Raw genomic sequence first — 27,864 nt, forward strand, 5'->3', positions numbered from 1 at the left:
AAAAAGGCCATTCAAAAGTTGGGCCACCAGGGAGAAGCTGGAGCCCTGTACATTTTTGCTGGGTTGAATCACATCCGAGAAAGTCATTTGATCAATAGTCAAGATCACTGTCTTTGCAAAAATGACTACTTCCTTGGAGGCTATGAGACTAATAGTATTGAACCATGTCATTTTAGTGTGGTTCATCATACAGCATTCTGAGGTTGTAAGATTAACTTGGAAATTTTATTAAAGCTTTCAGGCCTCTAGGATATTATTTCTAGAGTTATCAATTCATGGTGCTAACAAAAGGCCTGAATGAGTCATCTACCGTGAGCATACTAGATTGGGCCTCAGTCCCGCCTTTGCTGTGCATTCACCTTGGGCTTCCCTGGTGGCTCAGATGGTGAAAAATCTGCCTGCAATGATACAAGGAGGGAGACCCGGGTTTGATCCCTGGGTAGGGAAGATCCTCTGGAGAAGGTAATGGCAACCCACTCCAGTATTCATGCTGGAGAATTCCACGGAAAGAGGAGCCTGACAGACTACAGTCCATGGGGTCACAAAGAGTCGGACACGACTGAGTGACTTTGACTCGCTGACTCATCTTACTGCTTAGGGAGCACCAAGTGAGAAGAATTTGCTGTATCTGCACAAACTCACCTTGAACCATGGGAACATCAAGGCCTCTTGGTACAGGGCCTCTGGTATCTTTATATTACTTCCCCAGAGCTTAGTGACCTAGGCACTAAGCTGAAAAGTTCACACTGAAAAGTCTGAAAGGAGCCTGTGTCAAGGGGAAATGTGATGTTCTCTGAAAAATGAGGACTAAGGGCCCAACTTCCTATTGACAGGAATCCTGGATTTCACAGAAGAGCTGTGGTATCTCGAGGTAAACCATGATTCATGTTAGTAATACATCTGTTTTCCCATCTTTATTCATCACAATTATAAATATATAGCTGATGTCGTTTAGGGGAAGCAGCCACTAGTGTTTTTCTCTCTCGAATCTCCAGGCCCTATATATGATTGTAATGTCAGCATGGGTACTAGCCCAAGCCTTAGCATCAAGGGGAAGAGGAAGCCACAGGTTTCTGCCAACCAGCAAAGGACAGAGCAGGCCCTGGAGCAGGACTGAATAGGGCAGAAGTCTCTGATTTGAGAGGAAGGACAAAGCACTGCATGTGAAAAGTGGCAGCAAGATTTGGGTAACTGTCCTCATCAGGGCACCAGTGTGAGCATCCAAGAGCAAGCACCCTGTGCCAGCTAAGTCGCTTCAATCATGTCTGACTCTACCCATGGGCTGTAGCCCGCCAGTCTCCTCTGTCCATAGGATTCTCCAGTTAAGAATACTGGAAGGGGTAGCTGTTCAGTTTTCCAAGGAACATCCCAACCCAGAGAGTGAACCCCAGTCTCTTACGTCTCTTGCATTGGCAGGCGGGTTCTTTACCGCTAGAGCCACCTGGAATGCCCTGCACCCTTAGGCCACTCATTTCTGAGACCTATTTCCTATCATATCTCGTCATTGCCTTCTACCCCAACAGGGTAATTCCACCTCTTCTTTCCACATCATTTGAGGTGTGCTTCCTTTTCCAAAGGACAGTAATCACGAATGAATAGTTTCTGAAAGTGAGCAGCAGGAGTTCTTCCTTTTCTTCAAATTTGTACATGTTTCTTCTTCATTAAATACTGATGTTTTCAATGAGTTTAAAAAAAAAAAAACTCTCCAAGTGCTATCAAGATCCTATTCTTTTTAAGCTCATAGCTGTCGTGTTAATTAAATCCCTGCTGTCTTAGAAACCTCCACAATGAGCTCCCTCTTTTCTGTGTCACTGAGGTTTATATTCATCTTTCGTATCTTAGGACTGAACCTCATTCACACCTTCTGGTTCTCATACGACCCTAACACCTGGAAGTGGTGATGTGACCCATCGTATCGCTAAGCTGGAACATGGGAAACCTGTGATTTAGGAAATTTCAAGTTAGATCTTGTATGCAGTCTGCAACTTCGCCTTTGCTTTATCAGGATCACTAACTGGCTTGCCATCTGGTCATGTGTATTCACCGACTCTGGAACGTGGGTGAAGGAGATAAATGTCTGTGTGGCTGTTCCCACTACAGACAGACTTAAATACCAGAAAGAAACTGTGTTTTTCTCATGAGGGGAGACTGCCGGGGAACACAGACCATAACCCAGGCCGTGACAGAGCCTCTTCTGAAAATGGGGAGAGGGTGACTGGGGGGATAGCCCATCTTGAGTACTTTCTGCAGGGAAGTGACCGTGGAAGCCACCCCTCTGTGGACACTTGCCCACGACCAGCCTGTGTTCTCCCCTTCCCCTTTTCCCCAGGGAACTCACTTGTCTTGTCTCCTTGGCTCTGTTTTCCAGACAGTGGAGGAGATCGAGGGGGTCCTCGGCCGGGACCTGTACCCCAGCCTGGCAGAGGAGCGGTCCCGGTGGGAGAAGGAACTGGCGGGGCTGAGGGAGGAGAACGAGAGCCTGACGGCCATGCTGTGCAGCAAGGAGGAGGAGCTGCACAGGACCAAGGCCACCATGAACGCCGTGCGGGAGGAGCGCGACCGGCTGCGGAGGAGGGTGAGCGCCGGCCCCTGGCGGGGAGGCCGGCCCGCAGGCCGGCTGCTTGAGCCCCGGGCGCCCTGAGGGTTCGGTGGCATTTCTCCTCTTGTGAATCACCATACCTTTCCGGGTATGAAGTCATTCTTGAGAGCCGTCTGAAAGTGCTGAGGCGGGCAGGTAGGATTTTTTTTTTTTAAACACTCTTCTCTGCAACCAGCAAATCTTCGTGGATGCTAAAATTTATCCTGGCACAGTGATTCTCAGCCATTCTCTGGGTACTCACATCTTCCCCAAACTCAGATAAAAGGTTCTAACTTTAAGGTAGGCAAATAATTTATAATTTGCAAAAACATAAAGAATTTCCACTTTGCAGTTTCTTGTGGTCATGTTTCTTTAGATTTATGGTACCGAGCCTAATATGAAATGTCCTCTAGACTCATTAAAGTTAATGTGAAAAAGTCACTCAGTCATGTCTGACTCTTTGCGACCCCATGGACTATAGTCCATGGAATTCTCCAGGGCAGAATACTGGAGTGGGTAGCCTTTCCCTTCTCCAGGGGATCTTCCTAACCCAGGAATCAAACTGGGGTCTTCTGCATTGCAGGCAGATTCTTTACCAACTGAGCTATCAGGGGAGCCCATTAAAGTTAATAATCCTATATATATCTCTGTGTGTGTGTGTTCTGAGTATGCGTGTGTAATTCCTGGTAGTCACCTGTGCCTGCTAAATGGCCCTATGACCCAAACAGGTTTGAGAACCACTTTCTTTGGTGGTTGGTTGGAACTATAACCATTACTAAAGGAGTTGATGTTTCAGGATAAAAATGTTTGGCAGAGTTGTTAAGCACTCACTTTTCCAAAGATATAGTTTTTTCTTAGGAACCCACAAGTATTTCTTTGTTTGGCTGTTAATTTGGTCTGTCATTGGACTGGAGGTGAAGCAATGAATTCTTCGGTCAGAAACAGTTCCCTTTGAACTTCGCTTTGAATTACTAGGCCTGCTTTATTTACTCTTTCTCCATTGTGGCAGAATTAGAAGCTTGCTTTCTGTTGTGCTCTGACTGGTGATTTTGCGCACAGAGGAGGAGAAAAATACATCTTGGTCTTACCATCGCTCCTTAACTTGCTTCACAAAGATCAGTGTGTGTATACCATTCTGTTTTTAATCCCCACACAGTTTTCATACTTGCCATTGTGTATGAATATAAAAGAAAGCCCTATTTTTGAATGTTATCAACTCTTTTCCTCATTTATGGCTATTGCCAGCATTTCCTAACGCTCATATCTGAATGTTATTTTGTCTAAACTCACATGCATAAGCTTATTTTCAGAACCCAGCTGTATCAGATGCCAGTCCTGGCAACGGCAGGTGTAAATCATTGCAGTCAGCAAAGACTTTATCTGGGCAAGCTGAGGACACTTCCTTAGTGCTAAGGCCCACAGCACATGTAATTTCCTGGGTTACACTCCCTGATCATTATGACTAATGCCCTAATTAGGTGTGCTTGCTTTTAGCACGCACATTCTGTTGGTGCTTACTTTGTGAAGGAAATGTTGGTCTTAGGCCTAATTACATACTGTGGTTTAGAATAAGTTTCCTCCCCGAACTTGAGATACTGAAGCACAAGACAGCACTTGATCGTGACTAGCAAAGGAGAAAAAACCAGTTTCCCTTCATTGAGTATTCTCTCCAGCTCTGAAGGTCAGTCTCAAGGACAGCAGAGTCTAATGCTGTCACACTCTGTGCCAGGGCTCAGTGACTGCTTGGAGCCACAGCGTGACCCCCCCAAAGCCACTGTGAGTCTCTGGGAAGTTACCTACACTCTCTGTGCCTCAGTTTATTCTGCTATGAAATGGGGATAATAATATGACCCAGTGCGGGAACACTATGTAATCCTCATGAATTATCTAAGCGCTTGACTAATGCACGGCACATAGCAGCTGCTCAGAAACTATCAGGAATCGTTTGGGGTGAAGTCCAGAGTTACCTGTTTAGTAGTCTGGAAAGATTAACACCATACCACATTTTTTCCCGAAGAATCCGTATAGATCTGAATTTGTAGAGGAACATTGAATAACTGCATGAACACACAGATACACATACATTGTACTCAAAACTTTTATTCTGATCACATTTATTATCTTGTGAATTCTGTAGTTAATTCAATTTCATATCAATGTATATGTTTATATTTTAATTACCTCCAAATAAAAATATATTCGGGAACTTGTATGTCTTCTTCAACTGGAAATTCCCAGTTTGTATATGTACCCATGAATTAGATTTATTTCTCTTTATTCCGAGACAGTTGTGGGTGTCAGAATCTCCTCAAGGCCACTGAATGCCGGTTTGCTAGATTTTACATGCTGGATGACTTCTGCCTACCATGACCCAGTGTATTTCATTTCCCCGAGGAGAAATCTGTCTTTTGTGGCTGGTTGTCTTCTCCTCATGATATACAGCTCCGAGGAATGACTGAGGTTTGGTCAGTTCCATCCTTGTGGTACCACGTGATAACATGGCTGGTTTGCCTTTGTTGTCTTTCTGGCCACTCAGAATCCACAGTTCATCAAAGTTGCCTGGAAATGAGTGTTTTTTTTTCTTCATTGCCCACATTCACTGTATAGAATTTGAACTGATCAGATCAATAGGATTGGTGCTTACCCCCTTGCCTGTAATTAAACAGAGTGCTCTCAGTAGATTTTTCTGAGCCTTGTACATGATTTAATTAAATTAGACCTTTAATGTCAGTGAGCAGATTGGGCTACTTGGCAGAGCAGTAACTAAGGAACAACAGGCAGACAATTTTTATTATTGGTCCCAGCTCATTATTAAATGAGATCATCATTTATTTCTGCATGCTCTGTAATAGAACCACTCATTTCCTCATGTATAAAGAAATGAGTTTAATTTAGGCAAAGTAAAATTAATTACCCTAGAAAGGGAAGCACTTGGCTTTCCATTCATTTATTCATTTTATAAACATGACTGGTCGTCTCCTCTGTGCTGGGCGGAGGGAATATGCTGATGAGCGGGATACAGACCCTGGCCTTGGGGATGTTTGGCAGACAGGAAGTAAACAGGTCTTTACAATAGTTGTTGTGGTTGAGTCCCTAAGTTGTGTCCAGCTCTGCAGCCTCATGGACTGCAGCGGGCCAGGCTTCCTTGTCCTTCACTGTCTCCCAGAGTTTGCTCAAGCCCATGTCCATTGAGTCAGTGATGCTGTCCAACCATCCCGTCTCATCTCCCTTTTCTCCCCCTGCCTTCAGTCTTCCCCAGCATCAGGGTCTTTCCCAATGAGTCAGCGCTTCACATCGGGTGGTCAAAGTATTGAGCTTCAGCATCAGTCCTTCCACTGAGTATTCAGGGTTGATTTCCTATAGGAATGACTGGCTTGATCTCCTTGCAGACCAGGGACTCTCAAGAGTCTTCTCCAGCACCACAATTTGAAAGCATCAGTTCTTTAGCGCTCAGCTTTCTTTATAGTCCAACTCTCACATCCATACATGACTACTGGAAAAACCATAGCTTTGACTATGTGGACCTTTGTTGGAGAAGTAGTGTGTCTGCTTTCTAATACACTGTGTAGGCTTGTCATGGTTTCCTTCCTAGGAGCAAACACCTTTGAATTTCATGGCTGCAGTCACCATCCGCTATGATTTTGGAGCCCAGGAAAATAAAGTCTGTCACTGTTTCCACTTTCCCCCCTTGTATTTGCCATGAAGTGATGGGATCGGATACCGTGATATTAGTTTTTTGAATGTTGAGTTTTAACCCAGCTTTTCACTCTCCTCTTTCAAATCATAAGAGGTTCTTTACTTTCTGCCATTAGAGTGGTATTATCTTCATATATGAAGCTGTTGACATGTCAGCTGAAAGGGAGAAGGAACACAGAAGACACCCTGAGAACTCACAGAAAGGATCAGCCTCTCTCAGTTATGTATTTTTTTTTTTTTACCTAATTGTTTAGGTCAACTGCCATGTACCATAAATGGTCAGTGTGTTCCTCAGATAGTTCAGTAAAGCAAACTGGATGTGACCACAGGCTCATGAATCTGTGTCCCATTGAATCGTAGCCTTGAATCTGAAACAGGTGACACACATTGCTTCTTCAGAACGTCCTGCAGTCAGTTATATTTTATCATAGCAAAAATAGATTCATATAAATCAGAACCAGCCAAACTAAGAGACACATAGGTGAGGTCTGAAAACAAATCTCCCAGCTGTCTTCTTCCCCTGGAGTCCTAAAAGCTTTGCACTGTGATGTGTGGCCACAGACAGGTTTGCCAACCAGGGAAGCTCAGCCAAGCTTTAAAATCTAGGGTTCTTACTGGAGCTGAATTATGTAAATGTGATTGATTGAATCCTTGGCCTTTGAACTCATTTCCCAGTTCCTTCTCCTGGAGGGGTATCAGGCTGATGCCTTTGGGCTGCCTTTGTGAGTCTGCAGGGGTGGCGCTGCACTGCACCCCTGTGGTCACTCTCGTACAGAAGGAGTCTGGCGGGTGTGAGGGCCAGCACAGCCCTGCTCGGGCCCCTGTGCACACACAGGTGTGGCCCTCATTCCCGGCGCTGTACTCAGCGTCCTCCTGTGTGAGCCCGAGACCCACCCCTAGAGCCACCGGTTCCGGATCCACTGGCGCCTGTTTCTGACTACTGCGCTGCTTCTGAACACCCAGTCGAATCCGCCTTCAGTATTCACCCAAGTTATCTCCGAGGGAACTCGACAATCAGTGTTCATGCTTAAGGGGGCTAGAGAGAGACAGAGGAGTCTAAATTAAATGAAAAAGCCTGCTGAGAAAGATTAATGACCTTAAAGGTTGACCATGTGTTTTATTATATCCTTCTTTCTACTAATTAATTCATTTATAATATATACTTCTTATTAGGCTGCCCACCCCTACTGGGAGATAAGAGGTGGAGCGTCAGGCTGAGGTGTCCAGAGCCTTGTCTGCCTCCAAAATGGCCATTCACCGCATCTCCCATTGTAGGCTACACTGGGGCTTTCCTGGTGGCTCAGTCGGTAAAAAAATTCACCTGCACTGCAGGAGACCTGGGTTCGATCCCTGGGTTGGGAAGATCCCCTGGCGGAAGGCATGGCAACTCACTCCAATATTCTTGCCTGGAGAATCCCTGTGAACAGAGGACCCTGCAGGCTACAGTCCATAGGGTCGCAAAGAGTCGAACACGACTGAGCAGCTAAGCACAGCACAGTAGGCTACATCAGTGTCGCTCTGAAATATTTAACTAAAAATCAGTAACAGCGGAGATATTTCTGGAGGTGAAATTGTTGACACTTTTCAGAGGTTAAATAAAGCTTCCTCTCCGTTTTGCCTTATTTGGCCTTAGATCTCACGTGACCTCTTCCCACTTTGCCTCCCGCTCTGTGATACTTTTTTTGTCTGGATATTGAAAGTACAGGACTGCAAAATAGTACTTCATGTTTACTGTGAATTTTATTTAGATTATAGTGAATGTAGATCAATTTCATAATAGTTATGGGGGCAGGGAGTAAGGACCTGTCTAGATCAAAGGGTACTTACTTTTACAGTGCTGTAGTTTATTTTTCTAACAGATGTATTCTTAGTTATGTGTTTAATATATAGAAATAGATACATAGAAGAGGAGCTAATATGCTAAAATATTAAGAGGCCAAGTCTAGGCCATGAAAAGAGTCATATATTTTCTTTTTACTTTTCATGAATTTTCAAATTCAAGAAACAAAAAGTAAAATATGAATTATGGAATGTGATCGGCATCTCCCAGCCTTAATAACTTGATGTCCACACAGAAGCAGTTATTCTCTTTTGTCCTTGATGGAAATTTGTTCATATCTTACCTTTTCTATTTCCTCTTAGGAGTTTCTTTATATGAGGAAGAAGATGCCAATATTTGCTAAGTTCAAATTCATAAAATACTTATTAAAAAAAAAACCCAGCAACCCTGAACTGAGAGGAGGGCGATCTGGCCACGATTCTCCTTCCACCTCAGTTTGGGGGTCCCAGCTGGCTCTTCTTCTGTGTGACTGGAGAGAATAGGATACACGGTGGTAACAAACTAGCCTCCAAATGAAAAGCAGATTTCCTGCTTGCACTGCACAGCCAGTGCAGGTCTGAAGATGAGCACATAGCTCTGCTCCGTGTGTTCCCTCAGGAACCCGGGGTGGTGGTAGCCTGTTCCCTAAAACATCACTGGAACAGACTCCTCCTCATCTGAATGCTTCTGTTCACAGCCCATGGACCAGAGCTAGACAGACGCTCCACCTTACCGGAGAGGGGCTGAGGAATAGGAAGGAGCAGTGTGTTGAGCAGTAAATGTTCCAGGTGACTGATTTGCTTTGAGTGTGATACCAGGCAGACGTGGAGGGGAATGCGGGTGCCAGAGAATCAGGCAGTTTCACGCATCCATCCTGGAGTGGCTCAGAATATGTGTGACAGCATCACTGGGAAACTCTTCCGAAGGATAAATGCTCGGGCCCTTCCATGAGCTATGAATCAATGAATGGGCTGTAGGACCCTCACACACTTCCCCGTTGTGACCCTAGCAGAACCCAGACAGTAAGCGGAAGGCAGCATCCTTCAGTCACCCACTGTGTGTGTTCCGAAAGCCTCTCCAGACATCTTTACCCGCTCCCCACAGGTGGAGTGAAAAGAGAGAGAACCACCCCCCCCACAGCCTTTCTGGCACTTTCTATTCATGCCTCACCCGCTTCTCCAAGGGCCACGGCGTGGTAGTGACGAGCCCTGCATCTGAGACAGGAATGGTTCCCACCCCTGTCTTCCACTCATCAAGGTCACATGAGTGTAAGAAGGGGTGCAGAGAGGGCTCTGCGTGTTCTAGAATCTGGGAGGACACAGGATCCCTGGGAATGCAGAGGCAAGGAGGCATTGCCCGGGGTAGGGGAGAACTTCCCGTGCTCATCTGTTGAAGAAAAAATAGTTTTATAAGGTGCCACCTACCAATGCATTTTTTTTCAGTGCAATTTTGATTGTTTATTTTTAAGGACCTGTTAATAATATTGATAGTACTAACATTCTTTAACCGCTTTTAGACTAAACAAACCCCTCTTGTACTAAAAATAGATACCTTTGAAGCAAAGCAGGATGGTAGAGCCTGAATTATAATGCTGAGTATGTTTTGAGCATTTACTAGTGATGAATGATGATGTATGCACATCTCATTTAACCTGCACCGTAATTCTAGGAGAGGTCCTATTATACCCTTCTTAGACATGAGAGGCCCACGGAAGTTTAATGATCCTGGTCTATGCTGACATTAACTCTTAACACTGAAACGTAGGCTCTGGTAGCCTTGCAGTGGGATGCAGCATTCACTTTTCTGTTGTTTGGACTCTTTCCTATGTTCTGTCTGCTTTTCCCCATATCATCTCCTGCTTCTACCCAGACGGGAAATAAAGCACCCTCTCTTACATAACGTGGGTGGCAGACTCCTTAGGGCACGACACATCAGTGTCCCTGGTATTCCAAAACAAAACCAAGTGAAGACAAAAATAAGTTTGTTTCATAGAGAAGAAGTTGTCTGTGCACATATTTATCTTGATGTGAGCTTGACAGAACATTTTTGGCAAAACCTGTCTCCCCTCTTTGCCGTAGTTAGAGGAAGTTTTAAGAGAGATCCATGGCAGAGAACCCACAAAACTCTGATTTTCTCATGTCTTCTTTGAAAATAGTTTCTAAATGGGCTCTGTGCACACCTGTGCCGTGGAAATTGTGAAGCAGTCCTTTTAGTTGTGGGTACCAGTGTTGGCTTATCCATCCCTGTCTCCCTCCTTCAGCCTCCACTCCAGTGAGGAAGTCCAGCTGGTAAAGGCAAGCTCTTGGCTGTAAAGCAAGTAGCCGACAATGTTTGTTTGAAAGCTGGTCAGAAATTAGGAAGACTGCCAAAGCACTGACCTTTTCCCCCAATGCAGTCACTTAGATAATCCGGTCCAGGTTCCCTCGTGGGCTTTCAGACTAAAGAACAAGGTACACCCATCACCCTTCAGAGAACAGAAATGCAGCTGAGTTTGCTTTCCTCCTTATGTTCTATAATCTCTTCCTTTTCTGTTTCAGCTGACCCAAAATTGCCATGAACAATAAAATACTATTTTGCTGAAACAAATCACATTTGTAGGAATAAGTGTATATTTTCTATAAGTAAAGTCTGCTTTCTCATTTGCTTGAGGGCTCCGAGAAAGAAAGGTCTTATAAAATCTCCAGTGGGAGACAGTGGTTCTCTGCCAAACACAGCCCCAAGCCCGGCATCGAAGGAGGCTGCCTGCCCATGCTCACCACCACAAGCTCATTCAGTAGAACTTTTCCAGCTCAGCGGTTCTCAGCCCTGTCCAGTGTACAACTCATCTGTCTCCACCAGCTCCATTGCACAGCAAAATTATGAATTACAACCTAATTGTCTGAAGTTACAGCTGCCCAAAGACCACTGCTCCATACCATCAGCGGAACACAGATTTGATCCTTTATGGCTAATAGCAATGCTTCTCCTCCTGCTCAGGAGTCCAGTGCCACCTCTCTTCCCTGCCTGTCACTCATCTGTGCCCCACGTTCTCAGCTGACTCCATCAGAGGGCTTGGGCGTCTCTCTGAGCCCCTGCAGTCGTCCTGGGGGAGCGCAGACCCAGCAGCTGGCCCTGCTTGCAGCCACCCTCACCTCCCTCTCGGTGACCTGAGCCCTTTCCGGAAGCCCACTGCTGTAACGCCTCAACAGCTCCAGCCCGCCTCTCCGTCCTCATCAGCATCTGGCTGCTACAATCTCTTATGCCCCTGAGCAAGCTATCTTTATATCTACTTCCTTTCATTTGTTTGTTTTCATCTGGCCTGCAGGGCCCAGAGATAAGCTAATGACATCCCTCTGTTAAAGCAGACGCGTTGGTCGTGAAAAGGCCCGCTTTTATTTATTGCTTTTCTCTCCCACTCTTTCTCTCATTTTACGTCTGTCCTTATACTCAGTGTTTGTTGTGGTTTTCATTTACATCCATTGTGTTGTGCTGCAGACTTCTTTCTCTGTTTTCCCCGAGCGCTCTGACTTTAAGGTCTGCCCATGGTGCCATGTATGCGTGAGGCCTGACAGCCTCCTGAAGTTCTGTAGTGTCCCCACCACATTTTCCATGCCCAACGTCCAGACCTCCCACTGCCGCAAACAGTGCCCCGGGGCAGAGGCCATGCCTGCGTCCTCTTCGGTCCTGTGTGGAAATTTCTCTGGAATGCATGGCCGAGAGAGAGGCTGCAGAGTCCGCACGGGCACCTCACGGCACATGCATGTGCGTGGAAGTCAAAGTGTGCCCACTCTTTCTGACCCCCTGGGCGGCAGCCCGCCAGGCTCCTCTGTCCATGGGGTTCTCCAGGCAAGAACACTGGAGTGGGCTGCCGTTTCCTCCTCCAGGGGATCTTCCTGACCCAGGAATCGAACCCCCGTCTCTTGTGTGTCCTGCTTTGGCAGGCGCGTTCTTTACCGCTGCACCACCGGGGAAGCCCTTATATCCCTGACAGTTTCTGTGCTTATCATTTTTCCCTTTATCCCATTCTTTTTTGCAGTTTAGTTTTCTTGTTCCTGAAAAGCTTGTGTGTCCTTGGGAAGTTCTTTCAGCAAAGGTCTCTAGGTGCTTAATTCTTAATCTTTGAGATTGTCTTTCTTTTTGCCCACACTCTTGACGATAGGTGTATAGTTTCCTGCTGTTGCTGAGACAAATTACCAGTCAGTGACCTAAGATGACATGGATTTATTATCTCCCTGTTCTGGAGGTCAAATGTCTGAAATGTGTCTCCCTCACTAAAATCAGTGAGGCATCAGGGCTGTGTTCCTTCTTGGTTCAGTTTCCTTGCCTTTCTCTGATTCCTGCAAATTCCCTTCTGCCATGTAAGGTAATTTATTCACAGATTTCCAGGATTTGGGTGTGGACATCTTTGGGGGCCATTACTCAGGCTGCTATAGAAGTCTAGCTACATCTTGGGTTTTCAGGTGACAGTTTTATTTGGCAAGATTCAAGATTGTATTGAGGCTGACACTCTGTCAGACACTGTTCCACATGTTGAATACAATAGTGAGTGAAACAGACCAACATCCCCGCCCTCAGAGCTTAAGGTGTCTCTCCCACCAGGCAGCTTCAAGATTCTCTCTTTACCCTTTCCCTTCCATCTACATTTGCAGTACAGTGTTTCTAGATAGGCAGTTTTTTCATCCTCTTCTTCCGGTTAGCACCAGCTGCATAACAAACCACCCCAAATATGCAGCCCCGAAAGAATCGTTTATGGCCATCTGCATGTTCTGGGGATGACTGGCCTCCAGTGGACAGTTCTCTCTTGGGCTCGGATGTGCTTGCAGCTGGAGGGTGGCCGTGGCCAGTCACCTTGAAGTCATGCCTCCCTTGTCTGGTGGGTAAGGCTGACCGTTGTCTGGACCTCAGCAGGGATTGTTGGTCAGAACACCCACAAGCATCCTCTCTGTATGCCCTGGGCTTCCTCACGGCAGCATGTTTGGCTAGTAAGGGCCAGCACCGCAAGAGAGAGGGAGGCAGAAGTGTATTGCCTTTTCTAACCTACCCTTGGAAGTTAAATGGCATCACTGACACAACTTTCCGTTGATCAGATGCAGTCTCAGGCCAGGCTGTGCAAGGGGAGGGGAACTGGAGTTCACCTTTTTAAAATGTGTTTGTTTTTGGTTGCACTGGGTCTTTGTTGCTGCACTTGGGCTTTGCCTGGCTGTGGCAAGTGGGAGCTGCTCTTCGTTCCAGAGCGCGGGCTCTCGTTTGTGAGCTCAGTAGTTGTGGCCCACGGGCTTAGCTGCTCCCGCATGTGGAATCTTCCCAGACCAGGGATCAAACCCATGTCCCCTCCACTGGCAGGCAGATTCGTATCTACTGTACCACAAGGGAGATCCTGGAGCCCACTTTTTGATGAAGGGCCTATCAAAGCATTTGCAGACATATCTAAAAACTTCCACAACTGTCTATCACCTGCCATGATACTTAAGTCTCAGGACTATATCTGGAAAACTTACTTATTTTCCTTTCGAATATTGTTTCTCCGTCATTTCCTGTGTTCCTGTCCTCTGGAACTCTTTTAGAAGTGGGTCGGAGCCTCTCAGTGACACTTGTATCTTTGTGTCTACTTAGCTGCCCATGGTATGTTCTGACTTCTTTGTGCTGTGTCCTTGTTCACTACTTCTCTTTCCAATTTTATTGAAAAACACTCTTTTCCACTCTTGCCAGTCTAGAGCTTAAGCTGATTTCACTTCACTGACTACATTTTCCATGGGCTTTTCTTTTTCATCTGCCTATTCTTGCTTGATATCTGCCTATTTTAATTTCACAATTTCTTATTCTGTGCAAAACTTACTCCACTTATCTCTTTCCGGGCCCTACACGTGCTTATTGCGCTGCGGTTTACAGGTCGCTTTATTCTGATCTCATCTCCGTTGGGTCCGTCTCCTGGTTTGGCCTGTCCCGCCTCATCCTCCTCTCCCTGCCGCCGTTCTTGCATGTCAGTGCTCCACGGTCCTGGGCACCGTCATGGGAGGCTTAAGTCTTTTCCAGCTCCCTGATGATATTGGGGAGTTTACCAGTTAGATTTCTGGGAAAGACGGTGGTCTGGCAAAATCCAGACCAGTTCTCACTGTCAAGATTTGTTGTTGTTTAATCACTAAGTCGTGTCCAGCTCTTTTGCGACCCTGTGGACTGTCGCCCACCCAGCTCTCCATCCATGGGATTCTCCAGGCAAGGATGCTGGAGTGGGTTGCCATTTCCTTCTCCAGGGGATCTTCCCGACCCAGGGATGGAAACTTCGTCTCCTCCGTTGTTGATGGGACCTTCACCACCGAGCCACCGGGGAGCGGTTCCCAGGTTTGAGGGGCGGTGCGCACACTGTGGAGGCAGAATAAGCCTGGACCCCACACTCTTGGGTCCCGAGGCTGAGGTGCTGGTTTCTCTGGTTTGACTCCCGCACAGCCTGGACTGCCTTCCAGCTTCCTGGGCGGCACCCTCGGCCCGCTCTTCACAGAGGGACCTGGCAGGGAGCCTCCCAACCGGATGCAGGAGCGGATGCTGCGGCAGGTCGCAGCCTGACCTGCTGCGGTCCTAGGTCCTCTCCCTGGACCCTGGCGCATTCCCTCCACGCCCTGCTCGCCCCTCCCCAGCTGCCCGAAGCACCAGCTCCCTCCTCCCTCTCCAACCTTAAGTTTCACTTCATTTCTGGAGAGTTTACTGTCTTTCTTTGAACCCTGGCAGTGAATTTCTTTCTCGCTGTTCCTTTTTATGCAGCATTTCTATACACTCTTATTAGGAAGACTGCCTGTTTACTTTAGCCGCAGCTGTCATACACTGGAAATTTTCATTTGCTCTGTGTACAGTCACACCCCCTGGCCCTGTTTGCAGCCCTGTTCTCACTCTTGTCCTTTTAGTACCTGCCAAGGCCGCATCTAACCAGCCTTCTTCTGAGTACCCCTTGTGCGCAGCAGCTCCCCTTGTGTAGTTGATGGAACTGGGCTTTTTCCCTTCTGTCTTTCATCAGTTCTCCTCCTTCCACTCTGCCTTTAAGGAATGCGCCCAAGTCTTCTTTCTGCGAATGCCCCAAGCACATTCTTTTCACCGTTACGATTTTTATTCCTTGCTGACATTTTCATGCAGTCTCCAGAGTTTGAAGAAAACAATGCATTGACTCAGTCCCCTGTCTAAAATCAAAGAGCTCAGCTGAGTTGGCAGTGTGCTGTGTAAGCTTTTCTCCTTCTCGCCTTCTCTTTCTCGCTCTTCAGGTTATAGGTCACCTTCCTTTCTCTTTTCTGACAGCTACTATCCCCTCCCTCTCTCCTATCAGAGCACCTTCACTCTAAGACACACAAAAGCCATCAGATGGAAGCCGCCTCTTTTTTCATCCTCAATTCTCCAGTTCGCAAACACACCTTTCTTAGTACCTATCCTCACCTCTTCTTTTTCTCCTGGAAGTGAAGCTCCCCCTTCTTCCTATCCACAGCTGAGCTTTCAATCCAACCAGCTGTATGGACTCTCTCCTTCCACCTCCGCACTTACACCTTATCCACACGCAGAAGCCCAGTTCTGATCCCTTTCTCTCAGATTACATTTCTACCATTGACTGAAATCCTTGGCTTCCTCAAATGTCCAAAGTTGGCATCTTTGTTTATCTCTGAAAACTCAGCTTCTTCTTATGTTTTCTCCATTTTGCTAAGTGCCGTGATATACGGAGTCATTCCAGCCACAAATTTGTCTTTCTCCTTTCTTAAACTGTTCTAGAACTACATTGACCAATACAGTAACTACTCGCCACACACAACTATTTAAGTTGGAGTTTAATTAAAATAGAATACAATTAAAAATAAAGTTCCTTGGGAACACTGGGCACATTTCATGTGGCTTATGGCTACCATAGCGGACAGTGAGGCTAGAGAACGTACCCGTTACTACAGGAAAGGAAGTTCTATTGGATGGCGCTCTGGGGAGTGGTAGCCATTTTCGCTCCCACTTCACTGACAGTGTTTGAGCTCTCATCATTTCCCACATGCAGCTTTGACTCACTTCCTTTCTCTTCCTCATTCCAGTCCATTCTCTTCTCTCATCGGATGATCGTATGAAGCCCTTTTCGCTCTTCGGGAAGTCGTTGAGCGTTAAGAGAAGCGGAGGGCTAGCATTTTATTGTTATTTCCTTCCTTGAGCCTGTCAGATCTGTTTTCCTCTTTATTTGCTTGTTAAACAGCTCCTCAGCCTTCAAGATTGAAGGCCAGCGTTTCCCACTCTGGGAGGCAGAGTAATGCTTCTTTCACGGGCTGACACTTCTTGTCGGTGTCCCTTCTCGGAGCCCACGTAACGAGAAGTCTGGCTAGACTCTGAGCCCCTGAGACACAAGACTGTCCCCTTCACACTCCGTCAGGATTCCAGGGGACGTGACAGACACACTCTTCTTCCGGGCCTCTAGAAGCAACCTGGCTACATACTCACTTTAGAAAAAGTGAGGAAATGGCCATTGAAATCATGTTCCATTGTCTGATGTTGAAGAACTCCAGTGGGAAAGGCTATAAGAGTATCGGCACATGTATCAGTTCCTAGCTTAGATGTGCTTTGATTTCTGGCTATCCTCAATTGCAAAGCATGTATTTCGTTGAAATATATTTTCTTTAATGAAATATCTTCAGTGAAAGATGAGTATATTAGCTAATGACCTCAAACTTGATGACATAAAACAACAACAATGCATTCTCTCACCATTCTGGAGTCTGCAAAATCATGGTGTTGGCGAGGCTGCACTTCCTCCAGGGGCTCTGGAGGAGAATCCTGTCTCACCTCTTCTGGCTTCTATAGCTAGCCCTGGTGTCCTCTGATTTGTGGCCACTCTCTGCCTCCGTCTGTACACGGCCTTCTCTGTGTTTCTGTGTCTCAAATCTCCCTCTCTTTTTTCTTATAAGTGCATTTAGGGCCTGCCCCAATTCCAGGAGGGCCTCATCTTGAGATCCTTGATGTAATTACATCTATAGAGACCATATTTCAAAATAAGATCCCATTCATAGACTGGGGGTTTAGAACTTAAGACGTGTCTTTTGGATAAGGTACGCAATTCAACTCACTGCAGTGGGTAAGAACAAAAGCAAGGATGCTAATAGCTGTCTCTCTCCCCTCTCCCAAGCCCTATCTAAGCTTACAGTCAGCAGATTGGTTTTAACCTTCATTTCTGTGCATGTATTCATCTAAATGAAGATCCCACTTCCCAAGCGAGAGGAGAAAGGGCTTTTTAACTCAACTAGCTGTTTCTCATTCCATGAAGGCTCACTCCACTCCCTTCAGCTGGATATTTTTCACTGCCTAACAATTATCATTAAGTAATCAAGCGTAGACCAAAATAAACATGTTTATCATCCTTTAGTTTTCAAAGACATTCTCTTAGCCCAAAGCTTTTAATATGAAAATGAGTATTTAGACTCAGAATTCATTTGAGGTGTGCATGCCCACGCACAAACACACCATGGAAAATGACTAGAAGCTGTCGTCTCTGTAGAGTGAGAAAGAACATAGGTACTTTTTTTGTCTTCATTTTCCACTGTCATTTAAATTTTCCACAACGGACATGTTGACTTTAGTGACTAGAAGAACAAACATTTGTTTATAACATGAGTAGTTTTAATGATGTTTTTATAAAATGCCCAGGGCCATGTTTTACTTTTTAAGAAGAGAGATGAGTGGACCAGTTGGGATTCCTGGAACCCCAGACTACCGATTGTTTGGGGAAGGATTCAGACACTCCTGAAGTGACTTAGCAGCAGCAGCAGGCCTTCCCTGATAGTTCAGTTGGTAAAAAATCCGCCTGCAATGCAGGAGACCCTGGTTCAATTCCTGGGTCAGGAAGATCCCCTGGAGAAGGGATGGGCTACCCACTCCAGAATTCTTGGGCTTCCCTTGTGGCTCAGCTGGTAAAGAATCTGCCTGCAATGCAGGAGACCTGGGTTCAATCCCTGGGTTGGGAAGATCCCCTGGAGAAGGGAAAGGCTGCCCACTCCAGTATTCTAGCCTGGAGAATTTCATGGACTGTATAGTCCATGGAGTCACGAAGAGTTGGACACAGCTGACCAACTTTCACTTCACTTCAGACACTCTTTAGATTCGGCCGTGGTGGTAACGCTGTTGCTTATTCAGGACCTCATCAGGTTTTCACAGCAGTAGAACCTGAAACCCTCGGTCTCCACCACGGTGGTTTTCCCGGTGCCAGGAAGCTGGCCTGATGGAGAAACGCGTCCTGCCCTCGGCCGCGGGCACAGAGAGGCACAGTTGATCAGGACCATCCCACAGTGAGCCCTGTAATCTCTCAGCAGCAGTCCCACTTGATTTGACAGCATGTGTTTTTCTGGTGTTTAGACGGCTTTGAGGGCAGCCCTGTGTGTGGTTCTTTATGGGGACGATGCACATTTCTGTTAGCCCGCAGTTACTGGACGCCACCGCAGAGCCAGCTACTGGGCGCTTTTCAGCTGTTTCACCACTGAATGCAATTTGCTCCGAGGGACTTTTCCTATCTTGGCTTCTCGTATGCTAATGAATTATTGAAATTTCAATTACTTTTGGTTCCCAATTCAGCAGGGTGGAGACATCCAAGATATTAAAAATGAAAAGCTCTCCAGCTGCTTTTAGACAACAGTTCGCCTGGAAGGCCTCAGGGCTGGCAGCCGGGCGGCTCTGCTCCGTGGGGTCTGAGATGTCGAGTGCTGTGAGGCCTTGGCCGCCCGCAGGTCACTGCCGTCAGCCAGGTGCACCAGTGTTGCCTGGGCGCTTGTTGGACATGCAGACTCCTAGGTGTGGCCTCCACCTGCTGATCAGAATCTCTGCAGACGGGGCCCTGGGCTCTGTGTCTTAACAAACCCTTTGGGACATTCTGGTGCACCGATAGGTTGGGAAAACCCGGGTTTAGATGTCCTGGTGCTGATTCTTCCCATTAGGGTCTGGTACCCATGTGTAAGGGCCCTTGGGTGCTGCGGTCAGTGTGCCCTTTAAGGCTGACATTGTATACAGTGATCAAACTGTGATCAGGGTCATCGGAAAGACCAGTTTCTAATAATCATCTTCACTTGCTTGGAACATTTCTCCCTTTGGATATCAGTGAGCCAGAACCATAGAGAAGCAGAGTTGGGACATTTAAATTCTGTGCAGGTAGATGTGTGTTCTAAATGTAATTGAGGGGCCCTGGGTCTCTCCACACTGAAGGGCTAATTAGGTATTCCTTCCTACTGTCCCTGGGATAATCCCATCTCGAAGTCCCTTGGGAAGAAGCCATGGGTACCAACTCCCTCTCATCACCATAGCCCCTCCTCCTTCCCAGAGCAGGTCTCTCTCCTACCCCATGCATATTGAATAATTTGCAGTTCTTCAGACAGTGTGTCTTCCAAGCCGGTCTTCCCACTCCAGCCCCTCAGCCAGCGCCTCACTCATCTCATCCATTACAGCCCTGTCCACCTGGGAGGCTGTGCTCAAAGACAGTTCCGCAGTGACTTCAGGTGGAGCCATGTTCTTCCTCTTTCCTGATTCCTACACACCCACCCTGGATTGATATTTATAGCATGAGCATGTGCTCTTGTTGAAATGATCTCTGTCCTCTGAACTCCACGCGAGTACAGATTTCATCCTGGGTTCCATTTCTAGTGCCATCTGTATCAGGCACAGGAGACTGAGTGAGCAAACATCCCTTAAAGATGGCCCTTCTTCTTGTGCTGGAAGCTTCCAGCACCGTAGAAAACATGTCCCCCTCCAGCTTGTGAAGTGCAGATGCTGGCCAGCCCCTGGCAGATCCAGTTAAGAACATCAGTGCCCTTTATGTGGACTCAGCTGACTTCGGTTTTCAGGGAAGCTGGTTTCTTTGTATAAATGAAAGCTTTACCCTCCCCCCCACTGGCCCTTCTGCTCTTTGGGCGGGGGGGAGCCTACCGCTGTGTCTGAAGGTGTTGTCATTTCAGGTTCGAGAGCTTCAAACTCGCCTGCAGAGCGTGCAGGCCACGGGCCCCTCCAGCCCTGGCCGCCTCACTTCCGCCAACCGCCCCGTTAACCCCAGCACCGGAGAACTGAGCACAAGCAGCAGCAGCAATGACATCCCCATCGCCAAGGTGCGCTCTGGGGACACCGCCTGTTATCGGGCAGCCCTAGCCTTTGTGGAGCAGGGCCGCTGTGCCTACATGCAATTAGCTCAGCGGGCCCTGAGGGGCTTCCCAGGATCCTGCGTAGGCCTCCCGAGCTGGAGCTGCAGGAAGAGATAATCCACTAATAGTTTTAAGTCTCTCTCGGCTGCAACCTGGATGCCAGCTCTCTTTAATCAGCGGGCCAGAGCCTGTCCAAGCTGAGAGGTCGTTGTGGAGAGTGAGATGTTTTGTCACAGGGTGGGTAGAGAGTTGCTCTCGAGGATCATGGTTCAGCCCGGGAGGGGAACCCTGAGTAATGAACCGGTGATCTGCCCACTCCCAGAACCGACAGCCCTGCCAGCAGAAAAATAGATGACAGTGATGGGCAGGCCTCAGCAGCTGTGAGAAGTAGCCCCTCCATTCCTATGCCCCCGACCCCCTTCCTATGCTGAGTCCACCCCAGAGAGACTGTTCCCATGATTACATGTCCTCCACCTGGTAGCCCCGCCAGTCTCTGCAACAAGGTTGGCTGTCAACCATCAAGTTTATGAAGTCTCACCAGTGCTCCTCAGCCAGAAGTGATTTTTGTCCCAAGGGCTATTTGGCCATGTCTGGACACCTTTTTGATGGTCACACCTGGAGTACTGTGGCTAGAAGGCAAGGATGCTGGTGAACATCTCATAGTGTACTGAACAGTCCCCCACAGCAAAGAATGTCCAATTCAAAATGTCAGTTGTACTAACGCTGAAAAACCATGAGTTAATAAGCAGGTGGCAGAAAAATCAGACACGTGAGTCGTTTTTAAGAACTGATGGTTTAGTTGCCAAGGTTCAAGAGTAGCCCTGTATAAACACAGTGTCAGTAGTTTATATGGGGAGTGGCGTGTGTTATTTTTCGATCACTTGTTTTGTTTTGTTTGTTAAGATCGCCGAGAGGGTGAAGCTCTCCAAGACCAGGTCTGAATCTTCGTCGTCTGATCGGCCAGTCCTAGGCTCAGAGATCAGCAGCATTGGGGTGAGTGTTTATGAGGAGCAAAGGGACTCGCCACATAGTAAAACCACACAGTGGCTCCTCAACGACAGAAGCACTGCCCAGGGCCCCTCCAATAAACCAAGTGATTTTAATAAGGAATCATACCTGATTTCCTTCCAGAGGGTCAGATTAAAATGCTTAGTGGTTCGCCGGTAGTGAATTACCCCTTCAGCTTTAAAGGAAGCTTTTTGTTTCTCTACTTGAAACCATTCAGAAAGAAATGATTGAGGTCTTGTTACTGGCAATACAGATGAAAGTCTTGAAATACTTGCTTTATATCACCCTGCTTCCCCAGAGACCGAGTGAGTTAGGAAGCTCTAAGAGAACTTGATTATTCGCACGTCCCTTTTGAAAGGGAAGGTACTCTCCACTGAGCAGGATCGTTGCCTTTGAAGTACAGCCGATGCTGGGACAGTCCGGAACCTTCCAGCTCAGTTCTGGAGTTTTCTTTTGTAGAGTGCCGAATACCCTGGGGCTGTGAACTGATGTATAGTGAAAAGAGAATAATTTCAGTTCCCTGGGGATGTCTTTGAGGATTTGGGGGTGAGGCTGGAAAATCCAGTTATTTGATCCTTGTTAAGAGCTGACTCATTGGAAAAGACTCTGATGCTGGGAGGAATTGGGGGCAGGAGGAGAAGGGGAACACAGAGGATGAGATGGCTGGATGGCATCACTGACGCTATGGACGTGAGTCTGAGTGAACTCTGGAAGTTGGTGATGGACAGGGAGGCCTGGCGTGCTGCAATTCGAGGGGTCGCAAAGAGTCGGACATGACTGAGCAACTGAACTGAACTGAATGTTGCTCAGTCGCCCAGTTGTGTCTAACTGTTGCAACCCCATGGACTTCAGCGTGCTAGGCCTCCCTGTCCCTCACCATCTCCCAAAGTTTGCCCGAGTTCATGTCCATAGCATCAGTGATGCCATCCAGCTATCTCATCCTCTGATGCCCTCTTCTCCTGCTGCCCTCAATCTTTCCCAGTATCAGGGATTTTTCCAATGAGTCGACTCTTCACCTCAGATGACCAAAATATTAGAGCTTCAGCATCAGTCCTTCCAACAACTGTTCAGGGTTGATTTCCCTTAAGATTGACTGATTTGACCCTTAGGGATGGGGAAGAACAGAAACAGCACTTTTAAGGCCCTATTTTAGAATTTTGCACTGGGCAGAAATTGCAGGCACCCAGCTTCCATGCCAAAGCTGAATTATGAAAGTGAAGGAATGGGATATTCACCTTTGCTACAACAGCCAAGAGACAAGGATTGAGGGTGGCAGGGGGTTTAGGAAGGAGAAAGGGTGTCCAGACTCTATTTAATATACAGAATTTTAGGTCCCAAGGCTCAGGATCTTTCATGGCTGCTGCTGAAGATACAGCTTAGCGGATGCAGTTGCATTTTGACCCTGTTTGTGTGCTGAATTCACAGTAGTGAACTTTTTATACTAGGATTATATTATACAAATTGAAAAATATCTGGGTAGCTATCTCCTGGTGCTCAATTCTCAAGGAACATCAGCTTTAAACTGTTTAAAACTTAACAGTTTAAATTGGGAAGCAAGGGCCTGGGGCCCAGCATCCCGGAAGTGGCTTTGTCCAGAGGGGAATTAATGCTCACCTGTTCAGGTGTCCAGCAGCGTGGCAGAGCACCTGGCCCACTCTCTTCAGGACTGTTCCAACATTCAGGAAATCTTCCAGACTCTCTACTCCCATGGATCTGCCATCTCGGAAAGCAAGATCAGAGAGTTTGAGGTGGAAACGGAGCGGCTGAACAGGTAAGGAGGAATCCTGTATATTCGGTGGTGGTGTTGAGGGGAAACTCCAGTCCCATCCCAAAGATCCATTGAGGCTGGCTTATGCATTAGGGCTTAATGTGATGCTGTCGAGCTGGCAGGTGGGAGTTTCCACCACCCTGCTCATCACAGGAGGGCCTGCTCTGTGGGCCTGTGTGACCTGTCATCAAATGCACAGGGCCTCGTGCTTAGAAGGATCCCACACTTGCTTTACTGCTCTGCTGTCACTGTTTTAAGTGTTAGTTGCACTGTTTAAAATTCTTTAAATAATTTATGAACCAGGGGCTATGTCTTCTTTCTTTTTTAACACGCTGCTATATTTGTTTCTCTGCTGATTTCTGGCTGTGCTGGGTCTTCGTACTGCCCTCGGGCTTTCTCTAGTTGCAACCGCTAGTTTCGGTGCACAGGCCTCTCATTACGGTGGCTTCTTGGGGCTTCAGTGGCCACAGTATACGAGCTCAGGAGTTGTGACATACAGACTCCACTGCCCTGCAGCATGTGGAGTCTTCCGAGACCAAGGATCGACCCCATGTCCCCTGCATTGGCAGGCGGGTTCTTACCCAGTGTGCCACCAGGGAATTCCCCCTCCCTCTTTCCCTTGTGCACTGGCCCTAACAAACCAAGGAGCCGTCCGTATGCAATGACAAGTGGGTCAGGACAGCAAGACGGCTCCCTAGCGTGCAAGCCGGTTCTACTGAGAACCAGAGAGACCAGCTCTGGGATGTGGAGTCGACAGAAGGGGTCTGATTAAGACATTCCTGAGGTGGGCCGGGCATGCTGGTCTAACCCTCCCTGCTCCAGTCAAGGGTTGCCTCATTGTATTTATGCTTTTCACAAATGTGTACATCCTCCCATCCCTACATCCTATCCCACTTAGTTCAGATTTTCTAAGTAAGTCTAACTGTCCTGCTTAGAAGAATTGAACTGTGTGCCCAGTTTTATGGGTTCTTCCCAGATCTTATGACAGAGGTGGTTTGAGTTTGTCCTCCTGCCTCTTGGGCAAAGACTGGCTTGTATGTCATCCCAGCAATGAAAGAGGGTTGTTAAAAAAGCAGAAGAGAAGGAGCAGGGCCAAGCTGTGGTGACTGCTCTGACTCAGACCTGGCCCCACAGTGGCTGAATAGCGGCCGAGCATGCGGCGGCTGCCCTCACCCAGCCGTCTTCAGGGGGTGCCTACTAAGAACTAGAGAGGCTTGTGAGCCAACCCGTAAGAAACATGGATGCCGTTCCCCACCCACCATTGCTTCATGCCATTCCCCTTGTGTATGGCAAACCTGAATAAATTGAATTATCCTGTTAGTCCTCCCTGATTTGAAAGCTGTTTAATATAGTACTTGAGAACCAAGGAAATGTGGCAATCTAGGTCATTTTAAATCTTGAAATTAAATGGTTTCCTTATTAAATCCAAAATACTTAAGAGTGACAATCCTCATGATTACCTTATAGCAGTAAACAAGCAGTGCTCTCAGTATCACAGGCAGGGGAGTGCTTAAAAATTGAATCAGATATGCCCTTTGCAATTGAGTGAAGTCAGGTGCCTTCAGGGGCCCTCTGTGTAGGAGGATCTCCTCTCAGCAGATTCTGGGATTTATCAAGCCTGCTTTGTGGTTGAAGTGAGGGAGGTCCTTTCTCTTCAATTATATGCACCTAAAAGAGACCAAAGAAGGGGGAACTATTTGGTGCCTGTATCACACTGTCATGGAGTTTAACAGCTTTCCAAAGACTCACAGACAACCCTAAATCCTCAACTTGGGAGGACAGAATAGTCCCATTTTGCAAATTAGAAAGCAAATGTTTTGACACTGAATGACTTGCCTCAAGTCCAGAGCTATTAAATAGCTCAGGTGGTCAACCCCTGTCCACCTCTTCTGCATTGCTTTCTGTATTATCACAGCTACTGCTAGAACACAGGAGTGCTTGTAAATTATCTACCAGTATGTTCTTTTATTTAACTACCTATCTCAAAGTTGGAGTCCTGTTACACTCTGAAAGAATGACAGCCTTTAACTTGTGTTTGTGTGTGTGTGGCAGAGCATGGGATGGGTCATGCCTACTCAAAAGTGTTGTTGTGTTTTGGACTCCTCAGGTGGCGCTAGTGGTAAAGAACTTGGCTGCCAATGCAGGAGACTTAAGATATGCAGGTTCGATCCCTGGGTCAGAAAGGTACCCTTGAGGAAGAAATGGCAAGCCACTCCAGTATTCTTGCCTGGAAAATCCCATGGACAGAGAAGCCTGGGGGGCTACAGTCCGCAGAGTTGCGCAGAGTCAGACACGACTGAAGTAGCTTAGCACACAGCATGCAGATATTAAGCACCTACTATGTGCTGGGCTATTTGGATGCCAAAGAAAGTAAACAGACAAGATTTCATGGAGTTATATCCTGTTAAGGAAGTTAAGCAAAAACAGACCAATAAGAACATGAGAAAGCTCCAAGTAAATATGACACTGGGACAAAATAAAAGGTAGCCTTGATTTTAGGTACAAAGACAGGGAAGGCATCTCTGAAGTGGGGAAATAGCAATTGAGATTTTTCAGGCGGGGAAGGAACAGCCATGTGACAAACCAGGAAGAGTCTTTAGGGCCAACTTGTCAACTTCAAGGCTGGGAAGTGGCTGGTGTGAAGTCCGAATTGCCCCAATCCCAGTGGAACTGAAACCGAATGAGTGAAAGCAGGCGCCCCGTGAGACAAGGTGGTGAAGTAGTCAGGGCTGGGTGGGCTGTGGAATTTGAGGTCATAGACAAAGTGCCATTGGAAGTTGTTAAGGCGTTTTATGTATGGGGAAGAACAGACTTGATTTAAATTTTAAAAGTTCACTTAAATGTGCAGAATGGAAAGGGGTGGGCAGGGGTGGAAACGGAGCCTGTTCTGCAGTGAACGAGCACAGCCAAGTAGAGGCAATTTGAAGGGGTCATTGTATGTGTGGTGATACAAATCCACAGATGTATTAAAAAGGGGCGGTCTCAAAGAAGACTCGCAGATGTCTTACCTCTGTTGTCGGGAGTAAGGTGGTGGCATTTACTGAGATGCGGAAGATGGAGGAGGTTATGGTTAGAGGAAAGTCAAGAATCCCATGTTAAATTTGAGGTGTCTGTGTGAAACCCTGGATATGTGAGACTGGCACTTAAAAGAGAGGTTTGAACTGAGAATCTGGGAGCCATGGGGACATAAATGCCTGTGGAAGTCTTGGGGCTGGATACAATCACCCTCAGGGGAGAGTGCTGATAGAGGAGTGGCCCTAGGACTGAGTCCTAGGGGAACGTCAACCGTCACAGATTCTACAGAGAAGAGGGAGCCAGCAGAGGAGACAGGAGAAGTAATGACCTTTCGGCAGGGAGAAAACCAGTAGACACCTGTCATGACCCAAATGGAGGAGGATGTTTTAAAAGGTAGGAGCCATCAGTACAGGGGTGCTGTCTGAGATAGAACTGACCACATGGAGGTCTGGTTTCACCTAATTAGTAGGGACTGAATGTAACTGGAGCAAGTCAAGAAGTAAATGAGGGGATGGGAAGTCTCTGAAGAGGCCGTCATGTGAACCAAGACAGAAAACTGTTCCCTGTAACACCTTACATCGAATTGACCTTGTTGTTGCCAAAGCCACGCAACGGTCTTAGTTATACGTGCTAAGATGTGTGGTCCTAAGATTGATCCTCAAAGCAGATGGCTTCCAAACTCTTATCCTTTTGTGTATGTGAAACCTTATGTCTCTTTAAGACTTGGTAATCAGAGTACTGCAGATGGGCATGTCCTGTGGGGAGTGAATCACTGCATCCAGAGCATCAGCGTCCTGGGACAGAAAACAGGCTTCGGCTTCGGCTTCCCTAATCTGCGTTCTGACTTTGCCATAAACTCTTCTGCCTTGAATTTACAGTTCTGATTTTTATAAAACTTATCCTTATCCACTGATTATCCTGCCAGTAGTAGTTTTTCCACGCTGGAAAGAGCTTTGGATACATGCCACAGTTGCCACTCAGGTGCCCCGTAAGCACAGTTTCTTTTTCACTCCTTGATCCATCCTTTGCTCCTGCTCTGTAGTGAGCATTCTGAGTCAAGGATCTGGGGTCAACCTGCCTGGTTCAGAGCCCAAGGATTAACATTTCTGTGCCTCCTCTGAGAAATGGAGATAATAATACTTAATTCAAAGGGCTATTGGGAGAGTTACTGAGCAAGGGCTTAACAAATACTAGCTCTTATTGTAAAGGTTGCTTTTCATTTGTCCCTGTGGAGGGTGGAGTGTGGTTCATTGGAGCATCTAAGTCTTAACTCTCATGAAGGTTAGGGCTCCTTGCCACGGTCTATCTCCCAAGCCTAGCATTTTACCTGGCAAATGGCTCATCCATGACTGGTTAGGAAATAACCAGGGGGCAATTTTTATTTCTGATTCACACAGGATTTAATGATTCTTCAGCTTTGAGTTGCTTCGTTTATTACGTCTCATCAGTTGCATTTGCTAAAACATCTAATGAGCTCATATCCTAACGCGCATTTTGGCCAGAATCTAGAGTGGATAACTAAAATCTTGGCAACGCTTGTAATCCTAGTGTAAAATTGTGACCGTGATTTTCCTTCCTTTGTAGCCGTATCGAACACCTCAAATCCCAAAATGACCTTCTGACCATAACCCTGGAAGAATGCAAGAGCAATGCTGAGAGGATGAGCATGCTGGTGGGGAAGCACGAATCCAACGCCACGGCCTTGAGGCTGGCCCTGCAGTACAGGTAGGGAGTTGGGCAGGCAGGCGGGCGAGGCGCCGCTCTCCCTGGGAAGTGCGTCCGCAGCAAGCTTCTGCATGAAAGCAGAGAATAAGGTTTTAGAAAATTTAACTAGAGGACTGGACCCGCAAATGCTAGGGTGGGATAAATATTAAAAATCACTTAG

At 47.0% G+C, this 27,864-nt stretch overlaps 1 protein-coding gene across 2 annotated transcripts in view; it reads left to right on the plus strand.

The window, feature by feature from the left end:
• The window catches only part of MCC (MCC regulator of WNT signaling pathway), a 533,716-nt gene that overhangs the window by 453,266 nt on the left and 52,586 nt on the right, over positions 1 to 27,864 (plus strand). For both annotated transcript variants that reach the window (XM_060418703.1, XM_027971442.3), the window contains 5 exons: positions 2,369 to 2,575; positions 20,009 to 20,155; positions 21,092 to 21,181; positions 22,819 to 22,967; positions 27,564 to 27,704. In XM_060418703.1, the coding sequence (XP_060274686.1) occupies positions 2,369 to 2,575; positions 20,009 to 20,155; positions 21,092 to 21,181; positions 22,819 to 22,967; positions 27,564 to 27,704 (734 nt within the window). The remainder of the gene's footprint in view (positions 1 to 2,368; positions 2,576 to 20,008; positions 20,156 to 21,091; positions 21,182 to 22,818; positions 22,968 to 27,563; positions 27,705 to 27,864) is intronic.

The sequence above is a fragment of the Ovis aries genome, chromosome 7 (assembly GCF_016772045.2).
Source record: "Ovis aries strain OAR_USU_Benz2616 breed Rambouillet chromosome 7, ARS-UI_Ramb_v3.0, whole genome shotgun sequence".
NCBI classification, from domain to species: Eukaryota; Metazoa; Chordata; class Mammalia; order Artiodactyla; family Bovidae; genus Ovis; species Ovis aries.